This window comes from Schistocerca cancellata, chromosome 5 (assembly GCF_023864275.1).
Source record: "Schistocerca cancellata isolate TAMUIC-IGC-003103 chromosome 5, iqSchCanc2.1, whole genome shotgun sequence".
Classification (NCBI taxonomy): Eukaryota; Metazoa; Arthropoda; class Insecta; order Orthoptera; family Acrididae; genus Schistocerca; species Schistocerca cancellata.
This window is the reverse complement of record NC_064630.1, coordinates 358,013,631-358,029,670: the sequence shown is the minus strand read 5'-3', so window position 1 is coordinate 358,029,670 and position 16,040 is coordinate 358,013,631. Positions and strand designations below refer to the sequence as shown.

General features: G+C 43.2%; 1 protein-coding gene across 4 annotated transcripts in view; it reads left to right on the top strand.

Moving 5' to 3' along the window:
- LOC126187507 (protein spire) overlaps positions 1-16,040 on the top strand; it is an 806,238-nt gene that overhangs the window by 750,652 nt on the left and 39,546 nt on the right. For 3 of the 4 annotated variants that reach the window (XM_049928627.1, XM_049928629.1, XM_049928625.1), the window contains one exon: positions 11,340-11,532. In XM_049928627.1, the coding sequence (XP_049784584.1) occupies positions 11,340-11,532 (193 nt within the window). The remainder of the gene's footprint in view (positions 1-11,339; positions 11,533-16,040) is intronic. The other variant, XM_049928628.1, reaches the window with a different exon arrangement.

Here is a 16,040-nt window from a genome sequence, read left to right as displayed (position 1 = left end):
GTCCATAACTTGTGTAGTTCCCCACCGCTTCCGTAAGTGTCGGCAATGAAAGGACGAAAAAATTACTTTTTTTTTTTTACAGCTCGTGCCAAAGAACATGGCAAGTTTTATCACCGCCACGGAGCGGGTACCCAGTGCGGACCGCACATCCCGCAACCCCCTAGCTACGCAACTACATACTGTAGCACCCACACGTGGTCGAAGCCAAGTAACCTCGCCGGTTCTGATATCTGTACGAATATGAAGAAACAGATTAATTCACTAGCAAAATAGACTGCCACAGAATACGAGGTGGCGCAATGACCAACCGCTGGACTCGTTCTCGAGTAGTATTGAATTCAGATCTCTGTCCGTCACCTCTGACGCCTACGGCAACAAGACGTCACCGCTCTCCTAACATTACCCTTGTCCAAGTGATTCAGAATTTCGTTTCTAAATACTTCGTTTTCGACAATGTTAATATTAAGTGTGTAAATTTTCAGTTACTTGGAATTGTTAAATCTTTATCATCGTGCTATGGCTGCTCTGAACACGAACTTCATAAACAAAATTTCAGAGGTTGTTCAAAGATATTGTCTGCGTATTTTCATATGAGACACCCGTAGTTTCAGGTGGCTCGTTGCACAGTAGTAACCTCTTTCTTGTGACTTTGCCCCGCATCGGCGCAGTGCCAGCATGCCTACTGTTGGATTTGTCATGTGTAGTTTAAGGTGTGGCCGGATGCACCTCCTGTCGCCGCTCCGTTAACCCCTGGGACGGAATTTGTGTACCCTAGCTGTCTTCGTGTAGTGTTACTCATTTGAAAGTGAGCGAAACTTTTCTAAATGTTAGCTAGTCGCGTAACTGAGGCGGGCCTTCGGTACTAGCCCGGTATTCATCTAGCAGGATCTGGGAAAACCGCCTAGAAACCACATCCAGGATGGTCCGCACACTGACGCTCTTCGTTAATCCTCCGGCCGGATTCGATCTGGGTTGGGTGCATCTTCCCATCCCGGAAGCAGCGCTTTAACACGCACGACTATCCGGGCGGGTTTGCGCAGTAATAATATAATCACAATTTATTCGGTTTATTATCCTATTTACCTTGGTTTATGTGAAGATATAGGATGGCAATTACTGAACTATATGAAATAAAATCGTCGTAACTTCTGGACAGTTTGTTGTAGGACGTTAAAGCTGCACGGTTGGCTGCGGGGCATATGTATGGTTTGGTTTGTCAACGAGGACTACTTTCATTGGGATAGGTTCGTCAATAAGTAAAATTGGCGCATTTAGGGGACTGATAATCCGCATTTCGCGATTGAGAAGTCTCTTCACCGTCTACGTGTGACTATGCAGTGAGCAATGTCCAGTCACGGAATGATCGGTGCGATATTGCTTGATGGCACGGTGAAGGTAAGTGAAGGTTTTGGAAGATCGTTTCACCCCCATTGTCCAAAGTGACACAGATTTCGACAAGGTATGGTTCATGCAAGGCGGAGCTCGACCCCATCGAAACAAGAGTGTGTTTTGTGTTCTGGAGGAGAACTTCGGGGACAACATTCTGGCTCTGGCATAACTAGAGCCCACTGGTATGGGCATCGATCGGCCGCCATGTTCTCCGGATCTGAACACATGCAACACCTTTTTGTGGGGCTATATTAAAGTTAATGTGTCCCGCAATAACCCCAGAACCATTGCTGAGCTGAAAACAATCATTCAGGTGGTCATCGACAGCGTCGATGTTCCGACACTTCAGCGGGTCATGCAGGAGTTCCCTATTCGTCTGCGCCGCATCATCGCCAATGATGATAGGCTTATCGGCATATCGAACATCTTATAACCGGAATCCAAATATCTGCAGTGACGTACCTACACACACACACACACACACACACACACACACACACACACACCGGATATCGTCATCATTTACTCTGTTGTATAGATGTTTTCAGCTCAGTATGGATACAAAAATAAATGAGTAGAAATCAAACGACGTGGTACTATTCTGTATCGAGCCAACGTAGACAGCGATTCGGTTATACCAAAATACTCAGCAAATATGCAGTATTGTTGTGTTAGGAAAGGTGCATAATAACATGAAGGAATCAAACTGCCCACCGTTTCGTATAAAAGACGCAGAAATCTTTCATTTTGACAAAACGGGAATATTTGAGACTGTTTCAAAGTACCCAGGTGAGATGGAAGCTTCTTTCAAGATATATCGTAGATGTTTTTATCGCACGTAAACCCTGTCTGTCTGCAAACACAATGATGCTAATACGTTTCTAAAACACAGAGCACGTGACTGGGACGCTATTTCCCGAAAATGTGACCAGTAATTTTCCCTTATTTTGCGAAATTATCTAGACTGCGTCGTTTGTTCTGCTTTCACTGTACATCAGTGGTTGTGAATGTGTGCTCTTCCACGTTACACGTTAGGGAGATGTTTAGTTAATATTGCGAAGACGGAGCGTTGATAAACAGCTCTCTTAGCAGACAGAGAGCGCTCCTTACTCGCCATCAAAGCAACCAGCGAGGAAACACTGTGTTCTCGCTTTTTTTTTCACATTTTCGCCCGTAAGTTCGTGCGTCAGCTCTTAATAGAATACCGCGGAACATCTAAATGCGCGAGCAAACAATCTAAGCGGAAGAAATTCGTTTCCGGATATTGAACGCATGTAGTGTGTTCGAAATCATTCTGAGACTTCAAATAACTTAATACTTTCCCCACGTGAATTACTCGTGTGTCAAAATTTTGCTGTGTGTCCATCAGAGAAAGGGGGTGTAATATATCACCACATCTCGCTTCCCACGCCCGGGTTCCCGGGTTCGATTCCCAGCGGGGTCAGGGATTTTCTCTGCCTCGTGATGACTGAGTGTTGTTTGATGTCCTTAGGTTAGTTAGGTTTAAGTAGTTCTAAGTTCTAGGGGACTGATGACCATAGATGTTAAGTCCCATAGTGCTCAGAGCCATGTGAACCATTTTATATCACCACAGTCAGTGTAAGTATCCTAATATAGCTATATACTTGTAGACTATAACACGTGAAATTATTAAATGCTCGTTTGATACAAAGTGACTGCGAAGAAGTCGGAATTTTCATACTGCTGCTGTTAGCACTATGCGAGGCAGAATTTCGTTCCCCCAGCACCAGAAAGTGCGCTATTGGTCTCTTTCAGTGAGGCAATGAGTGACCTTTCCAATCTTATTGTGCAAACTGCCGCAGTGCTGGCTGGGAGGATAAATGGCTTTCAGAAATGACAATAGCCTTTTCTGAATATTGTCCTATGCATCCAATCCCTCCCCCCCCTTCCCCCCCCTCTCTCTCTTTCTCTCTCTCTCTCTCTCTCTCTCTCTCTCTCTCTCTCTCTCTCTATCGTTGCATTCTATTGTAGTCCGAGTATAGTTTATCTACGTCACTCAGCGGCTTATTCCCGACAGGCCGTACTATGTCGCCAGAACTCAGATGTTTCAAAACGTTTTCTATACATAACAAGTCTTTGTGAGGGGGGGGGGGGGGGGGGGGGAGAACGATCGCATATGTAGAGAATCGATCGCTAATGTCCCGGAGCTACAGTCTGAGTCCTAGCAAGCTCACTTCAGACTTCTGCTGCTGTCATTCGAAATACAAAGTGAATTGACAGACAGTAACCTAATTTGAAGAGCCTTGCAATACACTGAGTTATCTCGCATCCTCAGGACACTATACATCATCTACGTATCTGATAGTTCATGACTGACTGCTACGACAAAAACGTAATATGTGAGAAACCATTGTTAAATGCCATTTCATTCCTGTTAACACGCGTGTTGTGAATGATGAGCTTAACTACCCTCGTAACAGCGTAAAGCTATTTAGTCGATAGGTGATAAGTCGCCTGTTCGTAAGACAAACTAAAGAGGAAACGCGATTGTAGATATGTTAACGGTAGTTCCTTTTATATGTTTCAGACATACTGTATATCGATTATATCAAAATGCGCTGTTGCGGTCGCATCGGACTTGGAATGGGTAATCAATTTTTGTGTTGAGACGCCTAAAGACTGTTTCGCATTCAGCCCACGCGTTAGAGATACTCGGTTAGGTGTGAACATTTTGAGTTTGTGGGACTACAAATATTTTCCAGAACGTTAACTAGGGATTGAATGTCACAGTTCCAGAGTTCTATAATAACAAAGTAAAAAAAAAAAAAAAAAAAAGTAACACCAAAGGTATGCAGAGTGCATCAGCGACGTAAAAACATGTAATAGCACAAAAGCAGAGAAAAAGTATGAAGCAAAAGTGACGTATCTACTGATGACGAGCAGTTTCATGGTGCTACTTACGGAATAAATAAATCGTGCAAGGACTCAGCAGTTCTTTGTCTGAGAAACAAGCATTTTCAGAACTCAGCGACATCTGTTTATTGTGAGAAACAGAACTAGTGAGATTTGCAATGCACACCTTATCGTTAAATTTTTTCCTTACACAACAAATTCAGTTTTCCGTACGCGTCGCCCCCCAGAATCAACCCCAAACAAAATCATCACGTTCACTGTCCGCCTTCGAGTCTCACTAGTGCAAAAGAATGCAAAGATTCGTTTCAAGTCCTAGTATTTTTGGTTAGGTATCTTTTGAAACTCGCATGAAATTGGAGAAATGTGTTGCTAAAGCAAAATCTTGGGTTTTCTGTCTGATGATTGGCATGAAATGCTTTACATTATTTCACTTCGCTATAATTATCAGTGGTTCTCGCAGTGACTTTACAGCATCTGCTTATTTTACCGATGTATGTACTATGACTACAGTGATATTTCCGCCTGCGTTACCTGACCCAAGAACTCAGTATTTCCGGTTCAAGGCCAGCTGCAGTACTTTCTGGAGAAGTGATTTCTGGGGGGCCAGTGCGAGCTCTCGCTGTGAGGTAGAAGTTTCATCTCGGTAGAAGCGCGCCTAGCTGAAGAGCAAGGAGGGTGCACCTGAGTGCTGGCCTCATTTCGCAGTCTGAAGCACTCCGCAGGGAGGAGCCCCCCTAAATTCATAACCTTGAGGCGAGTCTCCGGCACCAAATAGGACCAGCCACTACACTACGCTACACCTGCACTTCGCTGCAAGTGTTCACTAGCAGCCACGACGTATCTTGAAATGTGGCTGTAACGTAGCCGTATGAGGTGCTGTCCTCTTTCGATAGATGTTGTTTTCAAACACATTACTCTGATAAAGGACAGCGAGAAGTAGACTGTTTTCTCCTCTAGAGCATTCCGGAGTTGGATTGCTTTGCCATTTTTTAAGACATGAATATCACAGACATAAATTTTGAAACCATGTCATAACGAACTGTTGCTACACCTTGGGTATCATAAGCTCACCGGATAAAATTTCTCGCAGTTTCATAGCTCTGCAGGATGTCATCATGAATGAGTGGCTTCATGACATATCAGGAAAACCTTGCACACACCATTCCTCGCTCAAATACCGCCATTACCAAGGCCAGAGGTTATTAGCGTGATGTATTATGGAGGGTGCCTGCATTGTCCGGTTTCTAATGAGTGTACTATATTAACGAAGTTACGTTAGCAGGGCGATACTTTGTTAAACGTTTAATGCTCTTAAGTATGTGCATCCAGCGAGGTGCAGAAGCGACAGATGTTTGCACGACTCGCATGTTGCGCCCGTGGAGGCACAGTCGTGCGATTATTATGGCCAACTTCTGCGCCCCTCCATTACCTTAGTTTGTACTAGAAAGACTTCTCTCTTTTTTAGACAAGTAGCTATTTTTGACGAGAGTTAGCTTCCTGATCGACGACTCACTGAGAAATTGATTAAAGTAGCGACTTTATAGCCTCAGCCCATAAATTATTACTGTGTGTCCTCACAGGAAAAGACAGCCATGCCGTTTCCCGTACATGTTGCTGGAAGCGCGAGATAAGCTGTTCCAAATATGAAATGCTCGTACATTAATAACCAAGGTAACCGCCAGAATGTTGAATCAAACATGCAAACGTGCGTTCCTGGACGTCAGCTGGTGGGCTGAAGTACCATACCTGTTGCACTTGGTCGGTCAATATAGGGACGGTGAATGCTGTTTGTGGATAACACTGTCGTCCCATGATATTCCACGTGTGTTCGATTTGAGGCAGATCTGCCGATCGAGCAGGCCGAGGCAACATGTCGACACTCGGTAGAGCATGTTGAGTTACAACAGCAGTATGTGGGCGTGAGTTACCTAGTTGGAAAACACCCTTCAGAATGCTGTTGAAGAATGGCAGCACAACTGGTCGGATCTCCGGATTGAGATACAAATTTGCAGGCGGGGTGAGTGGGATAACCATGAGAGTGCCTCTGCTGTCATAAGAAATCGCACCCCCAGACCATAAATTCAGGTACAGGTCCAGCGAGACTAGCACGCAGGCAGGGTGGTTGCAGGCCCTCATCTGATCTAACCAACACTCGACCATCACTGGCACAGAGGCAGAACCAGCTTTCATCACAAAACACAGCAGACTTCCATCTTACCGTCCAATGAGCTCTCGCCTGACATCACTAAAGTCGCAAATGGCTGCGGTCGCTTAAGGTATACGGCTCGAAGCGGTTCTTGAAGTAACAGATTTGTAACAGTTCGTTGTGTTACTGTGGTGCTAGCTGCTGCTCAGGTTGTTGCTGCAGATGCAGTACGATGTGCCAGAACCATACGCCGAACACGGGTATCTCCCCTCTCGGTGGTGCCACGTTGTGTCCGGAGTCCGGTCTTCTTGCGACCGTACATTATCTTCACCACAGCTGACAGCAATCCTGTACAATAACTATATTCCTGCCAAGTGTTGGTGCAGTGTCGTAGAAGGAACATCCAGCATCTTGCAGCCCTGTTACGACCTCGTTCAAACTCGGTGAGGTGTTGATAATGGAGCCTTTGTCGCCTTAAAGGCATACTTGACTATCATCAACTCACTACGTCCAGTCTCAAAGGGCACTAACGCTTACGACTGTTCGAGCGTGTATTTAATGCAAACTTGATTTGCATCCTCATAGTGACGCTAATAGCGCCACCCTGCGCGACAGGCGCGAAATGCTGATATACATCGTGTTTTAAATGTAGAAACACGCCTACCAACTTTCATTTGTCACACAACTTCTTGGTGTTACAACTTTTTTTCCTGTCAGTATAATATAAAGAGGTTCGTTGTAAACATTTGACTAGAATCTCCAGTTCATAGATCACATTCATTACGTTTCTAATATTAGAAATTAAAATTTTTTTTTCTCTGTACCGTTTACTAAAGGTCGTACCATTCATTCAGCAGTGGCATTAATTAGTTTTCGAAGCCGCTGTCCAAGGCTGTGGAAAAGCGTAGGGAATACAGGGAACGAAATTATTGAACGAAGGAAGCAGCAAACATTTTACATCAGGACCGCAATTTCATAACAGTGTCGAGAGGTTCCACACTATTCGTTAAATAAGTACGATATGTGATTTTGTTTGCATCGTCAGTAAATCTGTGAAAGCAAACGCATGTACTTGTGATTTATTTTTTACGCAGGCTGAATCATGTGTGCTTATAGTGTCATAAAATGCAGCTATTGTATACATGTCAATATATTTTTTTATATAATTATTAACGTACTGTAGCAAAGTCCTTTATTAAGGCTACTGGTTTCTGAAGACTAATCGTTTGTCTTAAGGCATTTGATTGTGTGCACTAATCTCTATACCAGTAAATTCCCCAATGTAAAACAGCTTCAAACGTCTAATTACTTTGCAAATGAACTAAGATGTTAAATATTTGCCGTTAAACATGTAAGCGAGTAGTATTTTAGAAAATTTTTGAAATTAAGCTTAAACTTTATTGGAAGTCACTAAGTTTTGTAATTATGAAATACTAGACGAATGTAGTGTGGGTAATTTGCGCTCAGTTTTAGGCAAAAGCTGGTTTTTCACGTATCCAAATGGCTATGACGTAGTATCTCGTGAACTGTCTTGTCACTTTTGTTTAGGGTAAATCAAAGCAGTTTTACAATCTGTAGGTATAACTTCGCTCTCCCAAATACTGAATCGATAGCTTGTGGTCTGTAACTCATGGTTTATCTCCGATCTTCACCAGTTCAACAGCTACTCCGTCTTGCCTCAATGCTTCGCTCTTTTCGAGGTGTTATATGTTGGCCGGCCGCGGTGGCCGAGCGGTTCTAGGCGCTTCAGTCCGGAACCCCGCGACTGCTACGGTCGCAGGTTCGAATCCTGCCTCGGGCATGGATGTGTGTGATGTTCTTAGCTTAGTTAGGTTTAAGTAGTTCTAAGTTCTAGGGGACTGATGACCTCAGCTGTTAAGTCCCATAGTGCTCAGAGCCATTTGAACCATTTGTTAATATGTTGCAATGCATCTTAGCGTGAGACGATGAAATTGAATTATTGTTGGGGATGCGTCTGTGGGATGGCAGTTTTCTGTAAGTGTTTCACAGATCTAAAATTGCAATTATTATTTCGATCTTTGGCCATTTTATTGTACCACAATGTTAAACATTATCAGACTTCTTCAAAAGAAGTAATCGTCGAAATATGTAATACAGGTGTCACAGCATATAAATGAGAACATATTCCCAAAGTGCATGGCAGAAATAAAACAAAACATCTATCAATCATTATGTAGGAAATGGTCCCTGCACATGTAATGGCTGTTTTTGGTGATCATTTTATGGCACAGTTACTTCGTGAATATGTTCTGATTTGTTTTGTAAATTATATTTCGTGACACCTTCATTGTAGAACCAAGTCTGATATACACTTTAAGACAAAAAAAAAAAGATGCACCGCGAAGGTATTATCCGAATAGAACGGAAATCGATGGATGTGATGTACATGTACAGACAAACAAATAATTACAATTTCAGAAAAAGTGGATGATCTTTTCAACAGAGAGAGCTTCACAAATTGAGCAAGTCGGTAACGATTTAGTTCACGTGTGGCCCTTAAGCAATAACTTACTCGGCTTTGCATTGTTTGATAGAGTTGTTGGATGCCCTCCTGGGGATATAGTGCCAAATTCTGTTAAACTGGCGCGATAGATCGCAAAATCCAGAGATGATTCGAGCACCCTACCCAAATTACTCCAAACGTTCTGAATTACGAGAGATCCAGCGACCTTGCTGGCCAAGATAGCGTTTGACAAAAACGAAGACGAGCAGCAGAAACTCTCGCCATATGCGGACAGGTATTACGTTGCTGAAATGTAAGACCAGGATGGTTTGTCATGATGGGCAACAAAACGGGGCGTAGAGTGTAGTCGATGTACCGTTCTACAGTAAGGGTGCCGCGGATGACAACCAAAGGGATCTTGCTACGAAAAGAAGTGGCACACCCCAGACAATCTCTCCTGGTTGTAGGGCCATATGGCAGACGACAGTCTGGTTGGTATCCCGCCGCTGTCCAGGACGTCTCCAGAGGCGTCTTCGGCCTGGAATCCCATTGATTGGATTAGAATTGTCTTCAAAAATCATTCGCTTTCACATTTGCCAGACTCTACGTTGGGTAGCAAGGTCGCCGGATATCTCCCAAACTTAGATTTAGGGCATTATGGGCAGGGCCCTCCAACTATCTCGGCATTCTGACCGTCTAACGTGCCAGTTGGAATCTGTCAATCATTGTCAAGCTGAAGAACTGTTTCCATAAGGACAAGAGGCGGACGAAAGCGTTATTGACTTGGTCAGTTAGTGAAGCTCTTATTCTGGAATAAATCATCCAACTCTTCTGAAATTGTAATCGTTTGTTTGTACATGTACATCACATTTATCGTTTTCCATCCCATTCGGATAATTCTCCTCTATCTATATCTATCTATCTCCATCTATCTGTCTCTATCTCCCCCCCCCCCCTCTCTCTCTCTCTCTCTCTCTCTCTCTCTCTCTCTCTCTCTCTCTCTCTCTCTCTCTCTCTCGAGTGTATTTCGACAATGACTTTGTTTACAGAAGTCTGATCATGTTTAACATTGTGGTACATGAAAATGGCTAAAAACCTGAAATCGTGATTGCACAATAGAATAAACAATCTATACACTCAGATGGCGGAACTTTCATTTAAACAGTGTAATATGACTCTGGCCCCCAAGCTATAGAAAAATCATCATATATTAGTTGATTTGTGCTTTGCTAGTTCTTCTTTTTCGTGTAATTAATAACTGCCACAGACGGGTAGTGAGCGGACTAGCTTACGACAAATACTGCTGAAATAGTTTGCGAATTCTGAAAGAATGAACAGTGAAAGAACAGCAATTTTCAAATACTAAACGAAAGGGGGAATGAGAGTGGAGCTGTGGGACATGACTTAGTCTTCAGCTCTGGTGGCGGCAATCCCGTTAGCTGTCGCTAAGCGCCCGCTAAGCAGGCTTTGGCTCGTAGTTACGTAGGAAGAGCGCTCTTCCCAGAGTTTTGTCACACTCGAGGCTCACATGTTAAAAGATTCTCAGCTCGCACTTTTATCGTGAATCTTCAATTTAAGGACTTCCCGAAGAACCTCTGCAACAATTTCTAGTTCGCCTCCAATCTCCGTAGCAACAATGCGACAAGCCAAATGTCATTAAGCTTACTTTTATAATAAATTGTGAAGAGCTTTGCACCGACCACATAGTTTTATTTTATGAAGGGTTTCATGTAGTAACTTCTGTTACCTTCGATATAGACCTCAGCTGTATATCGGAGTTTTAACAAAATTACACTTAAATCACACCATTTTTCGTACCACTCACTTTCAGTTCATTTTCCAGAAACAATACTTCAATTTTTTTCTGTTTTTCATTCGCCTTTTTCTCTCACAATGGTTCTTCTTTTCCAAAGTGTCATTACATCAGTATAGTGAAACAAATTTGGGCTTGCATATTCGACAAATTAATGCATTCCCGTGCCTCGATGTGTGTGGGATGAAACAGGAATTATATGCCAGAATGAGATTTTCACTCTGCAGCGGAGTGTGCGCTGATATGAAACTTCCTGGCAGAATTCGGGACCTTTGCCTTTCGCGGGCAAATGCTCTACCAGCTGAGCTACCCAAGCTCGCAGGAGAGCTTCTGTTAAGTTTGGAAGGTAGGAGACGAGGTACTGGCAGAAGTAAAGCTGTGAGGACGGGGCGTGAGTCGTGCTTGGGTAGCTCAGTTGGTAGAGCGCTTGCCTGCGAAAGGCAAAGGTCCCGAGTTCGAGTCTCGGTCCGGCACATAGTTTTAATCTGCCAGGAAGTTTCAGGAATTACATGCATAATGGTCTATTCTGAACGAAAATATTTGCTCGAATCACAACAGATATTAAGGCAGGGTTTGCACCTTTAGTAGGCCAATGTTTCACTCTATCACATACCGAGCAGCAGCTCATTGAAGCGGCAAACTGTCTGTTCCAGAGTGACGACGATGACGACGACGAAGACGACGTGGACGTAACGTCGCCGACGCGGAACGGCGGCCCCACCCCTGCGTCGTCGACTGCAGCGACCAAGGGCAGCTCGAGTGGCGAAGGTCGCCGCCACCCCTGGCACCGGACAGGTATCCTGACGCACCACGAGTACCACAGCTACATGGACAGCGCTCTCGAGTGTACGCTCTCCAACTCTTACGTGCCTGTGCCTGTCTGTGTCCTGTGTGGCATGCAGCATGAGCGCCTGGCTAACACGCACGCTCCACCACAGGCCTGACCGACCGACTGACAGACATCTGCCCTCCAGGACGGTACCGAGCAACTCAGTAGCGACCTAAAGCTCTTGTGGGTGAAATGTATCCCTGGTTGGTCTGTAAAATCACGTGACACTGAAATCGGGGCTATTATTCTGAGCATTTTGGTACAGATCTTAAAGGCTATCGAACAGATGTGGTAGTAAATAAGTAAGTGACCCATATTTTGTTTGTAGTTCACCTGTGCTCCAGAAGGTAACCCTCCCAACGGTGCATCACCTCAATTCATGCTTGTGATACACTACTGGCCATTAAAATTGCTACACCAAGAAAAAATGCAGATGATAAACGGGTATTCATTGGACAAATATATTATACTAGAACTGACATGTGATTACATTTTCACACAATTTGCGTGCATAGATCCTGAGAAATCAGTACCCAGAACAACCACCTCTGCCCGTAATAACGGCTTGATACGCCTGGGCATTGAGAAAAACAGAGCTTGGATGGCGTGTACAGGTACAGCTGCCCATGCAGCTTCAACACGATACCACAGTTAATCAAGAGTAGTGACTGGCGTATTATGACGAGCCAGTTGCTTGGTCACCATTGACCAGACGTTTTCAGTTGGTGACATTTGGAGAACGTGCTGGCCAGGGCAGCAATCGAACATTTTCTGTATCCAGAAAGGCCTGTGCAGGACCTGCAACATGCGGTCGTGCATTATCCTGCTGAAATGTAGGATTTCACAGGGACTGAATGAAGGGTAGAGCCGCGGGTCATAACACATCTGAAATGTAACGTCCACTGTTCAAAGTGCCGTCAATGCGAACAAGAGGTGACCGAGACGTGTAACCAATGGCGATGACGAATACACGCTTCAGTGTGCGTTCACCACAGTGTTGCTAAACACGGATGTGACCATCATGATGCTGTAAACAGAACCTGGATTCATCCGATCAAGTGACGTTTTGCCATTTGTGCACCCAGGTTCGTCGTTGAGTACACCATCACAGGTGCTCCTGTCTGTGATGCAGCGTCAAGGGTAACCGCAGCCATGGTCTCCGAACTGATAGTCCATGCTGCTGCAAATGTCATCGAACTGTTTGTGCAGATGGTTGTCGTCTTGCAAACGTCCCCATCTGTTGACTCAGAGATCTTCATGTGGCTGCACGATCCGTTACAGCCATGCGGATAAGATGCCTGTCAGCTCAACTGCTAGTGATAAGAGGCCGTTGGGATCCAGCACGGCATTCCATATTACCCTCCTGAACCCACCAATTCCATATTCTGCTAACAGTCACTGGATCTTGATCAACGTGAGCAGCAGTGTCGCCATATGATAAACCGCAATCGTGATAGGCTACAATCCGACCTTTATCAAAGTCAGAAATGTTATGGTACATATTTCTCCTTCTTACACGAGGCATCACAACAACGTTTCACCAGGCAACGCCCGTCAACTGCTGTTTGTGTATGAGAAATCGGTTGGAAACTTTCCTCATGTCAGCACATTGTAGGTGTCACCACCAGTGCCAGCCTTGTGTGAATGCTCTGAAAAGCTAATCATTTGCGTATCACAGCATCTTCTTCCTGTCGGTTAAGTTTCGCATCTGTAGTACGTCATCTTCGTGGTGTAGCAATTTGAATGGCCAGTACTGTAGATCACAGACATTATTTTCTTGAGCTGGACAATATTGATGGAGCAGAGCCAGAACAGTTTCACAGAGCTTGCAGGTGTGTACCTCTAGTAGTGTTCTTGCTGCATAATGACTCTACAGGGAACAATTTCCTAATGAGCATCATCCAGCACAACTGTGTACATCTGTTGATTAGCAGCCAAAGAAAACAGAGATCTCTTAACTAGCAGATAACTCTCGCCCACATTTGAGAAGGAAGTGCCAAAACAAGTAAAAGTGGTCCACACTGAAAATTTGAGTATTTTGTATCCCTTATGATACAAACAAACACTGTCTATTCACATGTTGAATGAGAGGCCTACAAAGCGGTGGCAGAGTTACAGTTCACAATCGACAGAGCAAGAGTCCCACAAAGGAATAGAGCTGATATCTCATCAGCCTAACAAGTTTCAATATGAGATTAATAAATAACAGAGAACTGTTAATGTGATGCTTCAGCTGTTCTAAATAGTCTTCCACCATTTGAATACAATGAGAAGAGAGTTCATATAACCATATGAAACTGTCAGAAATGCTCCTCTTTGGTATGCTGATCAATTCACATGTCACACTGGCTTGAATATTGTTTGTCATCAAAGAATCAACCCTTCATGTGAATTTCTACACTTTGTCATTTTGTGGCAGGTTTGTACTGATAACACCCGCAATAATTTTTTTAATTTTTTGCAAAAAGTCGCAGGTGGCAGCCACGCTTGTTCTTATTCAGGAGTCAAGGTGGGCAAAACAAGCATTGTACACACTTTCATCTCCCTCAAAACATTCTGGAGAAAGTTTTGAACACTTGATTTAGAGATGTTGCTGCATTGCAATTTGTGAAACGACCACGTTGGCAAAATATGGTGGCATGTCCACTACTCGACACTACCTGTTCACAATAGACTAGTAGAACATGTATCTCTTGTTTGCAGTTGTTCATTCAATTTGCCCCTTTAGTCACTGCACAGATGTCACTTGTATGCCAGGAATAAAATCAACCTTGCAATCTTTTTGATAGATGGTATAGAGTTGACAGGTACTTTTCCCAAAGAGTGAAATTTTCAATGACAAGTGCAACAATGGATATAACAAGCATATTTCATACACTTCATTCTCCATACACACACAGGACCATGTTCACCTAGAAGGTATTTTGAACAGCAGCATCAGCTACGTATGTGTGATGAGACAACCTGAAACTACATAGTCATTAAGTACCAGTTTCTGTGTCGGAGCTATCAGTCCACAAACCAAAAGATTAATTGCACCTTGCCTCATGCTGATCATTAAAAATTAATTTGAAATTGAGGGAATATATTTTACGTGTGCCATTAATGGATGTTGTTCTACATATCCATCAGAATGTGGCAGCAGCATGGTTATGCAACTTCTGACTTCAGTGTAGATATCAGCAGGATTATGGATTCCCGGTCACTAGATAAGATGGATGGCTCTTCTCAAAAGCTTACAAAGTCACACAATGTAAATTATTCATACAAAGAGATCTGAAATCTTGTGTCTAGTAGACCCCAGTAGATACAGATTTGTGGACATTATTGTCCAGATTATTATTTCATGTTATGGAATCCACAATATCTGTGCTTGGATGGATGTAACCTAATCTGATAAAATTTTATTACTATACTTGCATCAGTGTTGGTAGCCATTACTACGAACATCTGTTGCTGATATGCATTTATGCAATTATCAGTGGTTTATTATTGGCATGGTATTCCATTACACTGTTACTTATAACAGAGTGAAAATTTATTGTCAATAAATAACAGTTCACAACAACTTGGTCATTTTAAACATCTTCAGGCCCATGTCACTTTTCACTGACCTTGCAGTTCACAAGTTCCCTGTATCAAAATCTCACTATACTGGCCCTTACGTCTAATATCAGTTTTGCATACTTTAACTGAAACACCTTGTATAATACATTAAAAGCATCTGGTCCCACTCTGTGAATAGTTTTCGAAGATCACAAGAACTGAATTTTCCTGTGCAATTTGTTCAGAAAGGTTACACTGTAGCAGACAAGTTCACAAAACTGTCATCTAAATTATAAATAATTTGGTAGTAAAGGAGACCACTTGTCGAACTCTCTCATGGCTTCCATATGCCACTTGCATTTCATAACTGTATAAAGTCCACATTTACTAAGGCTGAGAGGGTCATGGTTATAGTTACCCACTGAATTACTCATTCCCTCAGTGACATTTTGGGTGTTTCAAGTACTGCACTCGGCAGTGGATTAAGTAACGATGGAATGAGATGCTCATTGTTTTATGAATCACGACAACTAGGGAAGACAAGGAAAGTATCAACTTAAGAAAACTGATGCTGATGCAAGGGGCAAAGTCAAATGGGCATGCTACCTTGAATGCTGTAGTTATAGACTTGAAATTGAAATTTGGAAGCAACAACAGCACTTGTATCAATTGTCAAAGGGAGTTTCACACATAGTTACACAAAGGAATGCAATTATAAAGGTTCCTTGCCATTAAATTCTCTTCTAGACATCTTGGGTTGACAATTGGGTGCTAGCCCTTTTATTTTTGAATGTTTTTTGACATTAATATGAATCTCCTAAGGAAGCACAATATGACAGATTATTTTCAGGGCAACAAAGATTCTAATCAAGTTATTTGATTAAATTGGGAAGACTGGCACTCAGTGGCTGGCTCAGACTTCAGATCTCAACAAAATTGAGTAATCAGTTGAAAGTTGTGTACTGCATCTTCTGCAAAC